Genomic DNA, 17,516 nt, shown 5'->3' with positions numbered 1-17,516 from the left:
CTTGACTACAAATTTATACGCCTGCGAGAAGGCAATGACGTATCTAAAACTGTTTTGCTGAAAAAAATGACTAAGTCTTTATTTGAATGAAAAAAGGATTACGCATTTACTGAACTACATAGTGTAGTGATCAGTCAAGCAAGAGAGGGATTCGAACCCCAGCCTCCCACATGGCAGTCAGGTGAACCAACCTCTATGCCACAAACTGGCCATTCTTTACTTTGTCATTATTGGAAGGTCTTGACTACAAATATATAGAAACAACTAAGGGAAAATGTTTCCCAACTGGGATTTGAACCCCAGCCTCCCACATGGCAGTCAGGTGAACGAACCTCCAGGCCACGAATTGGCCACACTTTACTATGTCATTATTGGAAGGTCTTGGCTACAGATATATAGAAACAACTAAGGGAAAATGTTTCCCAACTGTGATTCAAACCCCAGCCTCCCACATGGCAGTCAGGTGAGTGAACCTCTACACCACGAATTGGCCACACTTGACTTTGTCATTATTGGAAAGTCTTGATTACAAATATATAGAAACAACTAAGGGAAAATGCAAACTATGCAAACAACTAAGGGAAAATGTTTCCCGATATGTGTATATATATATATATATATATATATATATATATATATATATATATATATATATATATATATATATATATATATATATATCTCGATATGTATATATATATATATATATATATATATATATATATATATATATATAGACAATTTGGAATCATTTGATAAGTATTCATGGACAAAATATAATTAACATCAGTCTGTGATTAAGATATATTTTTTTATGCCAGCAGTGAAGGCTTTGCAGGCCCTGATGGTCAGCCACCGGTTTCTATAAATGCAAATCAGACTCATGGGAATTTGGGATTATTACACTTTATAGGACTATTTCAATTTAGCAATGTTCTTGAGCTGTCTGGTGAGAATTGTTCTCTTGAGAGCATGAGACAGAATCAAAATTACTCGGTGTGTGTATTTTTCTCGCAACTGTGAATGCACAGCTATATAAATTGTAAAAAAATGTGTTTTTCCTTACCAGACAATGGGACCGGGGTCACTTTGTGACAATTGGAAATTTAACAATTTCATATAAACCTCTATCATTTCAATTCGAGTAAAAGTGTATTCAAATCCATTAGCATGCAAACCTGCACCACAAGATGCAACATTTTAGCCATGCATGGTAACATTTATTCCAAACGTGCAGAAAGTACACCACAAAGATGAAATCAGAGGGTTTTTTTTCAACATCAGGACAGGAATAGTAATACATACAAAAAAAGAGAAGTAGAATACCACCTTAACAAGTTTAGTTCCATCTTAATGAATGGTTTAAGTTCCAATGATTTGTTTGTTTGGTTCTACATAAGGCTGCTCATGAATGATTGTTCATGTCAGGTGGTCATGGAGGCAGTAAGTAAATATGTTGTTGTACTTGCCATGTTCAGCATCGGTGTTTCTCTGGAATTAGTTGCATAGTTTTATAAATATGATTTATAAGCATCCAAAATTCCAAGACGTGTACCGCACTTTCAGCTTCAATCTGGTACACGAAAGAATGGCAGCCATATAAGTGTGTCCACAGCATCTGTCAAATTTTGATTTTCAACTGAAAATCAACTGATCAGCTGTCTTACAAAAAATGCATTCAACATGCATAAATATTGCATATAATTCCCATTATAAATACATTTCATCCCTATACAAGGAGAAGAAAAAACATTCATTTAACAAGTGGAATAATATCACAATTTAGCAGTGATGATGGAAGACAAGTAGAAAGGCCGTAAACCGATTAAGGGCACCAGGTGAAGAATGGGAGCACAGAATTCAAAATGGTGACAGCCAATGTGTGTTGGAGGATTCGTAACTGCTCCTTTTTGTGTGTGAACAGCAGCGTAATGTCATATTAGGCTAATATTTAGGAAATATGACCTCTTACCACCTAGTGAACGTTCATTCTTTCCAACTGGAAAACAGTCAATGATATAGAGGCATAATTTTCCATGTCCACATTCAGGCATGCAATTACACTCACGATTTAAATTAAAAAAAGGCGGATAAGAAAAAGAGGTCAAAATGTGTACCCTTCCTATTACATCTGAATATATTACCATCCCAATTTGACATTACAAACATGGTATAAAATGTCCCTCTTTATCTGTGTCCATGTTTCAGCTGTGCAGACTTTTATAAGCAGCAGGAATACATGACGATGACATGCTGTCCAAATGTCAAATGTCCGATCAGCAAAAGTGTTCAAGCATCCCCTGGTGGATGTCAAAAAGTCTTCATTTCTCCTTTATTTTCTCCTTTTAAGAGTTGAATGTCTTCTCTTGCTCTTCTGTTTTTCTTCCACTTCACAACATTGCAGATTTTCATCAGTTTTTGGGTGGGGCAAGCAAATGTCAGTGGAGTCTAATGCATGCATCTCAGATTTCAGTCTTTATGAGCTCCTAATTACAATATGATAAAATCAAAAAGGTATCTTTTTAATGTGGATATTTCTTTCTTTTTTTTCTTGAGTAGTGGGTGGGCTTCTTTGTCATCGGTGGTCCTCCAGGCCATCCCGTGTCAGTTAATCGCTGCCAAGGACACAAGAGAGGGAGAACGGTCAGTCAGAATGGACAATTTAAAAAAAAAACTTTCCTTGTTATATGCTGGCAGCTGCAACTTCAGCCCATTGTGCTGTGCTGAATACAATTACAATGTGCACTCAAGCACACTCGCACATAGTAGCAAGCCTTACAAATGTGCTGAGTTTGGACAAAGCGAAACATGTTTCTGCTTGTAAGGTGGTCGTATATCAACGTGTTGTTCTAAAGCACCCGCTGTCGTTTGTTGTTCTACAATCTTGTGTGAAAAGAATGACACACTCTATATCACATTTATGGGACTCCATACATATTGTGTACCCAACCACTGCATTGTTGTTTGCGGTAACATGGAACTGTATTAATTCAAGTCATGTACAGGAAAAAGCCTTTTAAAGTTGAAATTCTAGAAAACCTCATGAAAATTGGATCAACGGATGTTTGGTGCTTGTTTTATTTGACCACTTGTTTGCAGATGAATTCAGTTTTCATTACTCTGAATAGGGAAACTGGTTTCCAACGTCTAAGTGACGACACCCAGTCCACATTATGGTTCTTCACCTGGGAGTTTTTCTAACTGTTGTTGGTTTGTTTTACCTGAAAGCGAAACAAAGACGATGATTGCAACCACGCCCAGCACAATGGAGACGATACTGAGTAGGCGCGCCAGTCGCCCCAGTCTTCTGGCCCCGTCCACATCCCCTGCCTGCAGACTGTTTCTGGACTGGTAGGGACAAACAAAAGCATACAATTACATTGGAAGCAATTTAACGTTTGATTTTATTTGAATAGTGGTGAGTAGTGTCAACATGTATTTTTTGTCTGTGTATGAATGGCTAAGGAACTGTCCTTGGTGCTTAATATTTCAGCCTAAAGGCTTACACAAAATGCAGAAGAAATGTCTCTTTTTGTTTATGTTAGATGCATTTAGTAGGACTATGTGTGTTCCTACATCATAAAAATACCTTCAAAAATATCAAATGTATATATACTTTATGAGACAGACACTTATTTATATTCTTTTCTAAATTAAGCAATGGATTGACATTTAGAGTATTGCTCTGAGAGATGTGGGTAGATTTACTCAATGGAAAGATGTTCTCTCCTAACCTCTATAAACTAACACTAGGCAACCGTTTGAAGATTTTTATCTATTTATTTAGTTTATTTTTGCATCAGACACTTGATTGTGACTACTAGTTTTTGGGCGAAGAATCCGGAACTGATCTCTTTTTTATTTTTACCACAGCTTACCTACTGTACTCGCAATGTTTTTTTAGTACACAATTAACAGCTTTTTTTCCAAAATAAAAAATACATGTTAAATTACAGCATTTTTAAAATATTTTTTTAGGACAGCGTTTTTTATATATACTTTTATACAGGGATCATTTAGGTAAAAATCTTGACATTATAGAGAAACACTGAGGGTACTTTTGGATTCTGAAAACAGCTGACAAACATTTAAAAAAAAACAACTCCCCAAAAATATGTTTACTCGTGTAACAGTGTAATTTTTATCTATATTACTCTGTTTGTCAAGGGGAAGGTAGATACATATTCCAGTATGTTTCAGGGCTGGTACTTCTACATGTTGGTCAACTTAATACCAAAAGTATTGGGCCATTTAAAAAAAAAAACTTGAATTCACTTGGTCACTGGTGTTCTCTTTTTGAAATTGTTTCTCATCGCATTAGAGATGATGTCTATCACAGTCAATGGCAACTAAGAATAGTATAATTATAATTTAGTTATTGACTCGGATACACAGTTAAAATGAATTACCAATATAGACCACAAAAGATAGCAGTTAAAAAGTCATAATTTTTCCTCCAATAAAATCAATGCAATTATTTTCCTTTGCGTGACCTGGCAGTGTAGTCCAACAACAAAAGACCCCCCAAAAGGTTGTGAATCATCACCCCATTTAGTCATGCTTTTCGGGAATATCCAGGTGAGTCAAATATGTCAAAGTTTTCAAAGGCACACATATTGTACTCCCTCACCTCTAGAACTGCAAAGTGAATGGGGAAAAGACAGTCCCAAGAGACTTTGTATTGATCCACATTCAGCACACACACACACACCCCTACAATTGCTGCACACTCTTGCGGCTGCAGCAGAGGAAGGTAGCTAAGTGAGTAAATGTTCTTCTCCTCTCTTGTCATTAATAATGGACGAGCAGCAGCCGCCTGGCGAGAGGGGAGGGATGTGGAAAAGAGCTAGGGTGGATCTCAAATGGTCGCTCTTGACGTTCAATTTACTTTTTAAATGCCTCACCATGTGTGATTTTCCTTTTACTCAAGAAAAATATCACAACTTCTATGCAGAAGCTGTACTTAGCTAAAAGAAAAAAAATCTTCAACTTAATTTTGAGCAATATTCATTCACACGTGCTGTTGAGTCTGTGCGCCAAAAAGTTGGTTATCTCACTTTGCTGGGACACGGTATTGTGCTTCCCCAACGGGCCACAGGCAGAGCTTTCAGATTCGCTGCTGTTACATTAAAATCTCCATTAAAATTGCAAAGCACTCAATGCGGCCGGATGATCAAATCCACTCGACGTACAGTGTCGCCGCTCTCGTTCCTGGAGCGATAAAATGCAGTGGCGCTCATAAATTATAATTGGACTGAGTTTTCTGGGGTGTAAGAATGGGACTGGGTCAGCTCCAGTCACACCGTCTGTTTTCATTCCATAAATGTAGTCATCTTTACTGTTCAAAACTCTCTTCAGGACCATATCTGCATCACAATGAGTCAGTACAGGAGTCACTGACATTGCAAAAATATAGATAATAATCATCCTCCACTTAGCACAAGGCAATCAAATTAAGACATACTTGTTTAGATTATCAGGTTTCACTGCTCTCAAATGAAACAACATCATTAAGATTGTGGAATGCATCAGAGAGCACTAAATTGATTTCACACTGATGTGGCTCAAGGAAGCCCAATTAGGAAAAACTTTAGTTGGAGTTATTCAATAAGCTCAACAAAGGGATGGCAATCACACACAATTAGATGGAATGAATCTCTCATTAAAGAGGCAAAGTGAGTCACAAAGTGGAAAAACATTTTGTACGACGTGATGAGCATGAAAGCACACATCAGTGAATAGTTGTGTTGACTTTTTTCATTTTTTTAAACTCAACCCTGAATGTTGGGGTCTTTTCTCTCTCCAACTGTGAAGTGGTAACCAGTTTAAGAAACAGAATAGAATAGTGTCAGGGTTTTCATTTAGACATCCATAAAAGCATGCAGAAATAAAGAGGAAGAAACCTTTTCGGATTCTTGTCGCCATTCCGCAAAGGAGTTCTGCCCTTTCTTTTCTTTTGTGCATTTTTATTACATACGGAGGCCCTGATTACAAGATTAGGATACAAAGAGATTGGTGTGTTGTTCTCTCAACGATATAAAGGTTAAAAAGTAATTGAAAAGCTAGATGAAATATTGTGATAATAAAGTGCCCAGTGATGTGGAGTAATTTCTTTCTTTATAGTTTTCTCATATGGCCTTCTCCCCTGAATATATATAAGTTACAGCAGTATCAGAATGATAAAAATGATTCCTTCACCTGCACAAACAAGCACAGGAGCAACCTGTGATCCACCACGTAGCTCCATTTATCACCAGCAAATCTGCCGAGCGTGCAGTATCTCTGCTGCAGTTCTTGCCATTATTGGGATGGGCCAGCGTCGGCCGTAAAAAACCATTAGACCCACATTGCCAATCCTGTAATTGGCTGCACATCGTCAGCGTTAGGCAGTGACAAAGCTTCGCTGCCACGACATCTGTCTTAGGTCGGCGACCCGATGGCAGTTTGCCGATCAGGGCCAAGATGACAAAAGCAATCATTGGATTGATTTTGTCACATTTCTAGCAATGCATCTTGTGAGCTCTTCATTCATTGAAATGTATGGATGCAACACATTAAATAACACAGGTGAACGTGTTCTCTGGTATTATATATGTCATACATATGTCATTTAGATATTTATTCATGTATTTATTGATTAACTTACTTATTACCTATCTATTTATGTCTAAAATGCCTTTCCTATTTCTGCATCCTCACCCTCTTGCTACTGTGACAACAAAATTTCCCGAATACGGGATGAATAAAGTTATCCAATCTAATCCAATACACAACAATGATGAATAGCAAGAGAAGGTCATGTTTAGACATGAGTGAATTCACCTCTTAAGATTTGGGTCATGGGACAACACTAAAGAATTGAATAATTGCTGCATTGCAAAGTAGGCAGTTGACTGCTTATATACTAGTTGTACAAATTTTCTGTCCACTCAAAATAATTCAACATGGAAACATTAAACTGCCAGAAAGATAAGTGAGTATATGACTAAGTAGCATATATATTCAATCATGTTTCTTTATCAGAATTTCCACTTTTATTTCTGCCTTTTAAAGCAATTTATGACCGTAAGAGCCTTTAGTTTTTTAAAATCTTGAAACACAAGAAAACCTTGGAATTTTTTGTTTCCATGCAAAACTGAATCGATGTTTTGGTTTAAAAGTATTTCAGCAATTTATCATTGTATTCTGTACTTAAATTGGGCTGTATGACGAAACAAAACTAAACATTTTATTGAAAATTATTCAACCATAGCAAAAGGTCCCTGCTCCACTGAATAGTCTTAGTGTTTGCGTTTGTCCATCAACTATTATTGAAGACCAGTGTGCTGCACTTAAACAAACCATCTGGTCAAACCTAATGATTTCAACGCCCCTTTTTATGATTCTCGCACATTTGAGTTCAATTCTTCCTCCATCATTTCTCAATCACTTACTGACTTCCACTATATTGTCAACCTGTTTTTCCCTCCGTGACTCACTGGATATTACATTATCTGATTCAATTCCCACGATCGGAAGTGCATCCGATCCATTTGCTTTTCCTCTCACACCCTTCGTCCTTGCAAAGAACGCAGCTTTAGCCGCAGCACGGGGAGCGGATGTTTATTGCTGCCACTCCAAATGCTGCAAACTGCCGCAATCTGCCCTCTGCAGCAAAGAAACTAAATTGACTCCTCTCACCAGCTATTGAATTAGTGGCCAGATCTAGTTTCCCTCTCCTTCACTTTGCGCCTCATGGCACCCTGTCAGTGCCTCACTCGCTTCCTCTCACATACAAATACACACACATACACATACACACCCACACAAAGCCATTAGCAAGCATTTGACTAGTGAATGACACCAGGTTTATGATGAAGGTTCAGAGTATCTCTGTTAGATCTCGCCTAATATTCCCTCAGGTGTGTGTGTGCAAGCGCATAGTAGATATTAAAGAACTATAATGGGCTCAGTGAATTGCCCTCTCTTGGTTTTTCAGTACATCTTAATTTAGGCTGCTGCGCTGATGAAGTAAAATGCAGCAGGAGAAAAATATTAACTAAAATGTGTTAATAATCGGCTGTACATTGAACACGTCATTAGATTGGTTGGCTTGTGACAGGTTTGAATTTTGAATATTGGTGCCTTTCTGTGTAGAGCAGGGATGGCCAAACCGGTCCTCGAGGGCCGCTGTGGGTGCAGGTTTTTGTTCCAACCGATCCAGCACAGACATTTTGACCAATGAGATTTCTGAAGAAAACAAGAAGCACCTGACTGCAATCCACTGATTGCACTTGTAGGACACCCGATTGGTGAAAAGGTGTCATCTTGATGGGTTGGAATGAAAACCTGCACCCACTGCGGCCCTTTGTGGAATAGTTTGGACACCCCTGGTGTAGAGTTTAAAAGTTAAGCCTATTCCAACCTCACCTACATTGCAGTAGAAAACTATGTGCTGTAGATAAAGTTCATTGAAGACTTCAAATGTCCTGCAGGACGTCGTTTTCCAAGGTTTGTGCGTTTTTTGATTGACAGGTGACCCACCCAATACGTCCGCCCGCCTCTCAGGTAACTTTCATCTGGGATACATTCCAGGTAAACCCTCCACTCACACCCTCCTGAAGCGAAACAAAATCAAACTCATCAACCCAAAAAATAATAGCCAGTATAGTATATATGTTTTTCATCAATAAACTTTAAAGGTTGTCCACCATTTCCATTTCAAGTGAGTTTCAGCCTCATTAAGCGAATTTTAGGGCAAGTGGTCATTATTTTTTTGTTTTTCATACACCCTGAATTGGTGGCCAGCCAGTCGCAGGGCACAAGAAGGCAGACTACCATTCAGGCTCACAATCATACCTACTGCCAATTTAGAGTGTACAACAAACCCAGCAAGCATGTTTTGGGGACGGAAACCGGAGCAAACTCCACACAGGATGGTCTTGACCTAGGATCGAACCCACAATCCCAGAAGTGTGAGGCCGACATGCTAACCACCATGGATCTTTCAATTAAATTGTATTTTTGTTTTTGTTTTGTTTACCCATTTCAAAATATTCTCCCGTGGGCTGCATTTGTCCCGTTGGCCTCAAGTTTGAGACCCATTTTTATATGAATTAATTAATTCATCTTCCGTAAGGGTTGCTGGAGCCTATAACAGCTGATTTTGGGAGAAAGGCAGACTACACCCTAAACTGGTCGCCAGCCAGCCGTAGGCCACCCTTTTTATATAAATATTATTAAAAATGAAATAGTTAACTCCCTGTGGGATATACTATTAAATATCATTTACATGGATAAAAACAAACAGACATCTGTGAGACGTGGTCGAAAAGAGTGTGAGTTGCACGCAATTTATCTATAACTTTAAATCAGCGGTTCTCGAGCTGCATGCAGCTCTTTGCTTCTTATCATATTTTGTATATACACTGGCTTTTTGCATTGTTTCATGTTTCTCCTATTTTTATTCTCTCTTCAAACCCACTTAAATCTCACTTAATATTATTTTATTTTTTTAATGAGTGTGGTCTGTCCTGTTCCTTACCATTATGGAGTAGACGAGGGCAACGATGCTGACGGGCCACACGGGGAAGAAGCAAGAAATGATGACCAGGATCAGGTAGTCTCGTGGTTTGGGGCTCTCCTGCACGGTGGCGTTGCCGGTGGACGAACGGCTCAGGCTGACTTTGGACGGGGAGAGGGGCGCGGCCGCGGCCAGCTGCCCCGCGGAGCCCGACCTCATCCCGTGGCCGTTGTAGTCCGCCTCCGATGCTTTGGCTTGCTGCTGCTCCATGTTGACAGAGAAGGACGAGGACATTTTGAGTCCATGTCCGGCCGGCTCGCTGGTGACGGCCAGGAGTTTCTCGGTCTCCTGGAAGCCGGCCAGGTGGGCGCCTCCTCCTCCCCCGCCACCGCCTCCACCGCCGGCACCACCGCCGCCGCCCTCGCCCAGATTGGACTTGAGGAAGTCGGTGTCCGTGTTGATGGCCATGCTCAGCTCGATCACCTTATTATCTAGCTTTTGTCGTTTCCAAGTTCAATCTTAACAACGGCTCATGATCAAGTGAAAGTTTTACCACCGGGTTGGATTGCAGGCAGGGTCTTCCTTGAGTAAAAAAAAAAAAAAAATGAATCAGCTCAATATCTTGAAGAAAAAATATTTCCACTGAAGTCAATTTGAGTCATCCACTTGCTTCCAATTTCACAAACCTGTTCTGGATCTAATTTAGGATCTAACAGATGAGCCCCTGCAGTACTGCTACTTTTTCCAAGTATGGCTCATCTTCTTTTTTCTTTTAAAATGAACAAGATTCTCTCTAAGCCGACAAATTTGCTCTGTGCTTCTTGTCCCGCACCCTTCTCATGCTGCTGCTGAGCCGACTGGAAATTCTTGTCAAGTTACCATACATGGCTACTTCCTTTTCCGGCCAGGAGACATGTTTTAAAAGAGGGTCCATTAATACTTAACTCTTTAAGTCAGGGGTGGCCATGTCCAGTCCTCGAGAGCCCATATCCAGTCTTCTTTCCATATCTCCCTTCACCAACACACCTGAATCAAATCATTGGGATCAGCTGGACAGCTTGCTGATGAGTTGATCATTTGATTCAGGTGTGCTAGAGGAAGGAGATATGGAAAAAAGACTGGATAGGGGCTCTCGAGGACCAGACTCCCCCACTCTTGCTTTAAGTGGACATTTTTGGTCATTGAAAATTAAATAAATCTGAAAAGACCCTGCACAATATTAATATTTGATGCCCTACATATAGTATTGCTTTAAAAAAAGAATAAACTCTGGTTTTGGAACATGTTACACATTTTGAATTAATTTCCAAAGTAAACACATTTGCCAACCCCCTTTTCATTGAATCTTTTTTTAAATAACAGTTTCTGTAATATACACATACTTTTGTGTCACACATTCTTCTTGACTTGTAAGTAAATTACATTAAAAAACCAAAAACACACTAAAAGTAGGGTTATTTGTATCATCTGTTCGAGTAGCCACTGATTCGTCAAGCCTCTGGCTCAAAAACCTGCCTGTTTTATTTTGAAGGCAGCACTTCCTAACCTCTGCCTAGATTTTCTTCGTGTCTGCCTAACTTGATGCTGCTGATGTTAATTGAAGAGAGCAAGGAGTTCCCTCCATCCTTCCGTCCCTCCTTCCCTCAGCATCAGCACCATTGTTTTATGGAAAGAAGCCAGCGGTGCTTTGTGCTGCTATGCAGAAATTTATTCTCCGTCCATGTTCCAGTGGCACAGTCTTCACGGCGTCATTCATCAACACGCAAAGTCTGTTTGGAGGACTTTGCAGAATACAATCCAATGTCCAATGGGCTTTAATTCTCATTAGGCCACTCAATGACGCTGCTAGACGTCCAAGATATTTTGACTGGAGAGGCTGGCAGCGATCATTCACTCCCAGGTAAAATGGGTTGGATGTTAAGTGGCGTGAATGGTTGTCGGTCTTCTCGTGCCCTGCAATTGGCTGGCCACCGATTCAGGGTGTCCCCCACCTGGTGCCCAAAGTTAGCTGGGATAGGCTCCAGCACCCCCGTAACCCTTGTGAGGATAAGCGGTTTGGAAAAAGGATCATTCATTTTAAATGATTGAGGAAGCTTGGATCAAGTTCATCCCAGCAGAAACAATCTTGTTTAATTAAAAAATTGAAAAAATAACATTTTCATGTCTTAGATAGAAGCCAATATTTCCAAGAAATACACAAAATTGCAGTGAGCAATAAATGAATTATACACTAAGCGGTTCAGAAAAGGAATGATTCATTGAAACCTCCTTTTTATTATTGTTGGTTACTGTGATGATGTTTATGGAGCTGCAATGCAATTTACATATATTAAAAAAACACCAGGACACTGGCAAACAACACGAATAAATGCTCGTGATTGTTTAACTATATATTGACAAGCAGGTTCTTGCAGAATGTGGGGAATAGACAGAGACAAACAATAGCTCCAGCCAACATGATTCCGTTTTATGAGCCTCTGGACTCCTCATAAAGTTTTGCTGCAGCTTGGAAGGATGAAGGGAGGATGGGAGGGAGCCTGAGGTGGCCTGCTGCAACCGCAACGCATTCAAACACCAGCATCAAAGTGTGCATGTGGATGGAGTGACACCTCGTGTTAAGAGGCAGGACTACTTATTTTCATTCATTTTTACTTATTCAGGATTTTGAAATCAGGAAGATAACTGAAGGCAACCAAACACATGAGCTAAAGCCATTTTTATTCAAGGATAATTCCTGGAACATGGGAACTTTTCTGTCCCCGAGATATATACATGTCAATATCTTATTTGCAATAAATAACAATAATGATCAAAGATTTTCTTAGTTTTAAGTAATTGTGAAGGAAATTGTTTTGCATCCGAAGTGCATTTTTTTGTTAAATCTCATGCATAGTAAATTTAACTTTTGTTTCCGATGACAATATTTATTTGACTTTAAAATGTATCTGGATACAAATTCATATAAATGATTATTTACATTAAAGAGTATCTTTAAATGCATATTCATATTGTTTGTATTCCTTTTAAGTTTGATGTGTTCCAAAGGGCCTATTTTCTCACAATGCTACACTTAAGAAATGCAATCAACATTTTGATGGAATTAAAAAAACAAAAATAAATAAAAGTAAGCCCTAACTGTCTGCTTTTTAAAATCATATAAATTTGGACGCTTTACTCATAACTTCCTGTGCTTGATTGTAAAGAAAGTGAGCAACATTTTATTATAATAACAAAAATAACAACACTAAGTATGCTTGAAATATAAAGCAAAATAATGTTTGTGCTCTGAAAAATTCCATCTTTTCAGGCACATTATTATTTATTTAGTACTTAAAACTACACAATAATCTAATGCAATAATTCAAATGCTTAAGATTTATCAAAATCATACAGTATCATTTACCTGATAGTTGGATGAAAAGTCAGCAATAGCCAGAAATGTGCCAAATTAACGTTTCCTTGACAAATTGATGTCAACTCAAAACATACCCATATACTTGTTCCTGTCCTCTTGATTCTTTTCTTCCATGCGCATATTCAGCACCACCAGTTCCTTCTTCACAGCCTTCTTCATTCTAGGATCCAGATCCAAAACCTTACTCAAGTCCTGCCTGGCTTCTGCCTCATTCCACACCTCGAGATGAGCCTTTGCACGCAGGTAGAAAGCCTTCATGACACCTGGTGAACCACCAGAAATTGCTTTTAAAGGTCAGTCCTTTTTTTTTTCAACTTCAATCCTGCAAACATATCTTTTTAGTTTACAACACAGGAGTTACTGCGACCACACTGCTTTATTAGGGGTTGTTAGTCCCAGTCGTAATGTGCACTAAAATCATCTTTACTGGCCATTTTCAGAATAACTTTTGCAAAAAAAAAATTCAAAAGCTACATATAAGGGAAACTAGCCTTAATGTAATATAAAAAAAGGACAACCTACAGTATAGCAAAAATATGTTAAGCATATACATGTTCAAAGCATTGTTTGGCCTCACTATAAATATACTATACTAAGTAAAACTGGAAAATATTGTTTAGATTTGCACCCTAAAGTAATATTTTAGTACTTACATACCACAACCTTTGTGTTTTTCCAGCCTGGCTCAACTTTAAGAGGTTTTACGGTAATCACTGCACATCCCAAATCACATGAAGAACTTAAAAGTTACTTTTATTATTATTTTAAGTGCGTTTCTCAGGCTCACTGGTTAATATCAGAACCACGGCTTTGATTTGTTGCAATTTTACAAAAGCACAAGGGAGAAAAAAAACACTTGGGACTCTCATAAAAATTCCACGTCACACTATAAAAATCCTTCCCAGCATGTAAAGAGCATAATACACTCTCATAAACTTCACGGGTTTCTCATTCACCACATGAATGTGAAATATATGTGTGTACTTCTGACCTGGGTGTTGGTTAATGATGTCGCTGGTGTGCTCGATGACCTCATAATACTCCTCCATGCGTAGGAGACACTGGCAGTAGTTGAGTGTTAACGTGTGGGACATCTTTTCCAGCCTCAACCATGGAGCTTCCCACGCTTTTTCCTTTAACAAACATGTCGTATCCTAATCTAATCATGACCATACACACACAAACGTGCAAAAGAGGTTTTCACCTCCATGCTATGTTACATAAGAGTGTTTCAACATGCCATAAATACTCACCTTGGTCTGTACATTCTTGATGCAGATGATGGCCTCCTTGTATTTGAGCGTAGCCTCTTGGTAACGTCCCTGCTTATAGAGTTTGTTCCCCTGACCGTGCAGCACAGGGACCACCTTCAGCCTCTCCTCATCATTCAAAGCCCAGGATTCCCTATTGTACTCGCTGGGCTGCATCACCTGCCAAATATTCCCATCTCTGACAATCCTGAACATTCATGGACTCGGGTTCTTCTCACCATTTGACTTCTAGTCTGACCTTGTGCAGTTCCAGGATAAAAAACAGAGGCTTGGGCTCTTTCATCAGCTCGTCCAGGTCGTCATAGCCCAGACTGTGGTAGGCAAACATGTTGGCCATGCCACATGTGCGGACATGCCAATCCACAGGGTCTTTGCCCTCTGCGATGCGTCTCATGCTCTTGGATACAAGCGGGTATACTCCGGTGTGCTTTGGCGAACAATCCATAGAATTAATAAAAACAAAAAAGGCTTGCATTTTTTTCCATTGGTGTGAGTTCAATAGTTCCTGTGAAATGCTAACCAGGAAATTAAAAATGATAGAAGACAACCATTTGGATAAAAAGCCATCCCAAAAAGAGACAGAAAAGGCTTATTAATGAAATGAGATCCAAATTAGTCTATTTTGTTGTTACAGTGTGACACAGCATTAGAAAGCTAGGACAACAATCATCAATATTCTGGTTGTGATGTCACAACCATGTCATGTATTTTACTGGGGGAGAAAACTATGAAATGCTCACAACTATCAAATTAAATTGTCAAATTCCTTTTTCACATCTAAAATGACAGTACTGCAGCCATTTTCCTTTTTAACCTGTTCCTCATTTTATAGTTCCTTTATTTTTTTAAACCTTGCTTTCCCTTATAATCAGTACTTAAATCCATCTTAGTTGTTTAATTGTCAGAGCAACAAGTCTGCTCCACATCATGCCAGACTGATTTCTGATGCCACGCCTCACATCTGCGTTGTGTTAAAAAGTTATACATAGGTGTGTGCGTGTGCGAACTGTGCATTTTGAGTCAGTCAGAGGCGAGACAAAATACTCAGAGCCCTTTCACATCTAATCAAAGTAGAGGAATGGCAGTAGTGCTGATTCAGAAGGAATCCGAGCCGATTAGGCAAAAGAGAGACTGCCTCAGATTACTGATGACAGCATGCCTCCCCACCCATATGTCTCCCCCTTACACACATGTACTACAAAATAAAACATAAAATCTTTCATAACTCAGGCAAATAGTTTAGTTTTTTGCGCAGGACAGTAAGTGGAAAGGGTCAGAGGATAAATATTTGTACTATTGTTTTATAAAACATCAAATGAGTAGTGACATATCAAACTGAGTATGAGCATGAGTTTAAGATGTTTCAGGGTTTTTCTTCAATATATATTCTCATGTGTTTTCTCACTGACATCCTCAAGCTCTTTTCTCTTTTTCAAGAAATTGTCTACTCACAATGATGTCACACCAGAACTCGGCCACCTCTCCGATCCTCATCGAGGCCAGCAACGCCTCCCAGATATCCAGTTTAAACATGTTTCCGATCACGATCTCCATGGGCGTGCCCACCGCTTTGCTGTCATCTATCACCGTGCGCTCGTCATCACAGAGTGTGGTGCGGAAGTCAAAGGTCACCTGGACCGAAACAAGCACCCAGCATGAATTGTAATGTCAACCTGTAATAGGCTTACCTCTCATTTAGTGTTATTATAACATGTATTTGAATTCACATGGAAAACAGGATGTTTCTCTGTTACATCACATATGAAGAATTATTGAACAGGCCAACAAATGATTGTATAACAGGCAAGAAAAGTGACTGCCAAGTTATTTTTGTTGCACAAGAACGTGCTTTTATAAGGAACCTTGCTTGCTCACACGTTCAAGCGCAGTGGCTACGATCCCATGATCACGTGTGTGTATGATTGACCTATAACGACCTCTCGATAAAAAAAAAAACTGGCGCATATTTTCTGTTTAAGCAAATACATTTAGTATGTCAGACAGCACTTCATATATGTTTGTAAACATCCTCATTCAGGTAAAATTGTATTATCTTTGACTTGTTTTTACTAACAATGGCTCTCCATATTTTCCTTATGTTTATTGCTATTGTTAAAGATTGCATATATACATATAACATTTAAAATACAATTTTTTTGTAAATCTGTCCCCCTCTACTGATATTATTATGTACTACAGTAATACTAAGCCTTGAATTGATTAATGTGTATTTTAATGAATATTACTGATGTTATGTCCACGGATCTACTTCACAAGAGATAGTAAACAAAATGTAAACCAGCAATAAATGTGTATATATCATCCTCAAATAATCAAGTAGTAATACGCTATACATTGCATTAGTATTACCTTTGCTCCAGTGATGAATTTGGGAATTTTTCCAGTCCCACCATGCAGGATTGTCTTCTTGATGCCCTCTAAGCCCAGTAGCAGCGTCTCTTGCATATCTGACATTTAAAAAAAAAAAAATTGTCTCCTTCTATTGTCATTAATATGTGTGCAATGAGGGTGTCCGTAAATATGTGGCGTACATCTCAGCAGCAAGATTAGTTAAGGCAGGGATAATAGGATTGTGTACCCGTCATCAACACTGATCGTCGTCTTGGGGAAACATCTAGAAACAAGAAGAGCATCGGCTGCGTGCTGTGACTGTCTTACACCGAGCAATATTACCTCATTTGCGTACGTGTTCAGTGTATTTGAAAGCAAATTAAACATCTTTATCTTTGTTGCACAGCCAGGAAGAATTTGAAATTATGTTTAATCATATGAACATTGTATTCTAATTAGACTTTTAATTTCTTCGGAGAAATCAAAGCTGAGTTGAGTGGAATTCGGCAAATCTAAAAGGACTAATTATGATCTTGACCATTACAAATGGCATCAAGGCTCCAAGACAGACAAGCATAAAATCAACCTTTTAGGTACAGATGAAAATTATTTTTTTATAAAACTTGACATCCCAAAAAGAAAGGAACATTTTATGATCAACCACACCCATAAGCCAAACCCTGAGCATCAATAGCACAATAGCGTCTACCAGTGCTGTGCACGTGCACATTTTTGGATGTAAATATGTAGGAGTGCAAAGCATTTTATTCATTCCAGAGGAAATTTCCACGATTTTCACAGTGATGTGAGCAATGCAGTGAATGCTGAAAGCAGACAATTACACAAAGCACTCCGTGACCTTTCTTCCATCGCATCTGTGTTCGGCTGCGTGAGCATGTGTGCCTATAATGTTCTTTCACGATGTCTGCAAGTAGTTTGGAGTACTCTTAATGTTTAATCTCCTGCAAGTGCGTCA

At 38.9% G+C, this 17,516-nt stretch overlaps 2 protein-coding genes across 5 annotated transcripts; both read right to left on the bottom strand.

Annotated features, from left to right (window-relative positions):
* Positions 1–1,198: 1,198 nt before the first annotated feature.
* trarg1a (trafficking regulator of GLUT4 (SLC2A4) 1a) lies at positions 1,199–10,571 on the bottom strand. Of its 4 annotated transcripts, none has more exons than XM_077612309.1 (4): positions 10,448–10,571; positions 9,524–10,084; positions 3,222–3,348; positions 1,199–2,615 (listed from the first exon to the last, which is right to left on the bottom strand). In XM_077612309.1, exons 2-4 carry the CDS (start codon positions 9,968–9,970, stop codon positions 2,605–2,607), a joined length of 585 nt encoding a protein of 194 aa, XP_077468435.1. In that variant the 5' UTR covers positions 9,971–10,084; positions 10,448–10,571; the 3' UTR covers positions 1,199–2,604. The 4 variants fall into 4 exon arrangements, with proteins under 4 accessions (XP_077468435.1, XP_077468434.1, XP_077468433.1 ...); XM_077612308.1 differs by having other exon boundaries at positions 10,189–10,545; XM_077612307.1 differs by having other exon boundaries at positions 9,524–10,546.
* Positions 10,572–12,203: 1,632 nt separating this feature from the next.
* aipl1 (aryl hydrocarbon receptor interacting protein-like 1) lies at positions 12,204–16,762 on the bottom strand. Its single transcript, XM_077611515.1, has 6 exons — positions 16,559–16,762; positions 15,641–15,820; positions 14,427–14,615; positions 14,171–14,347; positions 13,909–14,050; positions 12,204–13,180 (listed from the first exon to the last, which is right to left on the bottom strand). The coding sequence occupies exons 1-6, from the start codon at positions 16,661–16,663 to the stop codon at positions 12,981–12,983; spliced, it is 993 nt and encodes a 330-aa protein (XP_077467641.1). The 5' UTR covers positions 16,664–16,762; the 3' UTR covers positions 12,204–12,980.
* Positions 16,763–17,516: the final 754 nt, after the last annotated feature.

This window comes from Stigmatopora argus, chromosome 10, assembly GCF_051989625.1.
Source record: "Stigmatopora argus isolate UIUO_Sarg chromosome 10, RoL_Sarg_1.0, whole genome shotgun sequence".
Lineage (NCBI taxonomy): Eukaryota > Metazoa > Chordata > Actinopteri > Syngnathiformes > Syngnathidae > Stigmatopora > Stigmatopora argus.
This window is presented reverse-complemented; position numbering and strand designations above follow the sequence as displayed.

Bases quoted from the DNA above. Each gene is read 5' to 3' on its own strand.
- trarg1a (XM_077612309.1), bottom strand. From the start codon at position 9,970: ATGGCCATCAACACGGACACCGACTTCCTCAAGTCCAATCTGGGCGAG. The intron at 3,349-9,523 runs GTAAGGAACAGG...TGTCCCTACCAG, and splicing joins CCCTCGTCTACTCCATAATG to TCCAGAAACAGTCTGCAGGC.
- aipl1 (XM_077611515.1), bottom strand. From the start codon at position 16,663: ATGTCAGATATGCAAGAGACGCTGCTACTGGGCTTAGAGGGCATCAAG. The intron at 14,051-14,170 runs GTGAGTATTTAT...TGTTTGTTAAAG, and splicing joins TCAAGAATGTACAGACCAAG to GAAAAAGCGTGGGAAGCTCC. The intron at 13,181-13,908 runs GTCAGAAGTACA...GTGGTTCACCAG, and splicing joins CATCATTAACCAACACCCAG to GTGTCATGAAGGCTTTCTAC.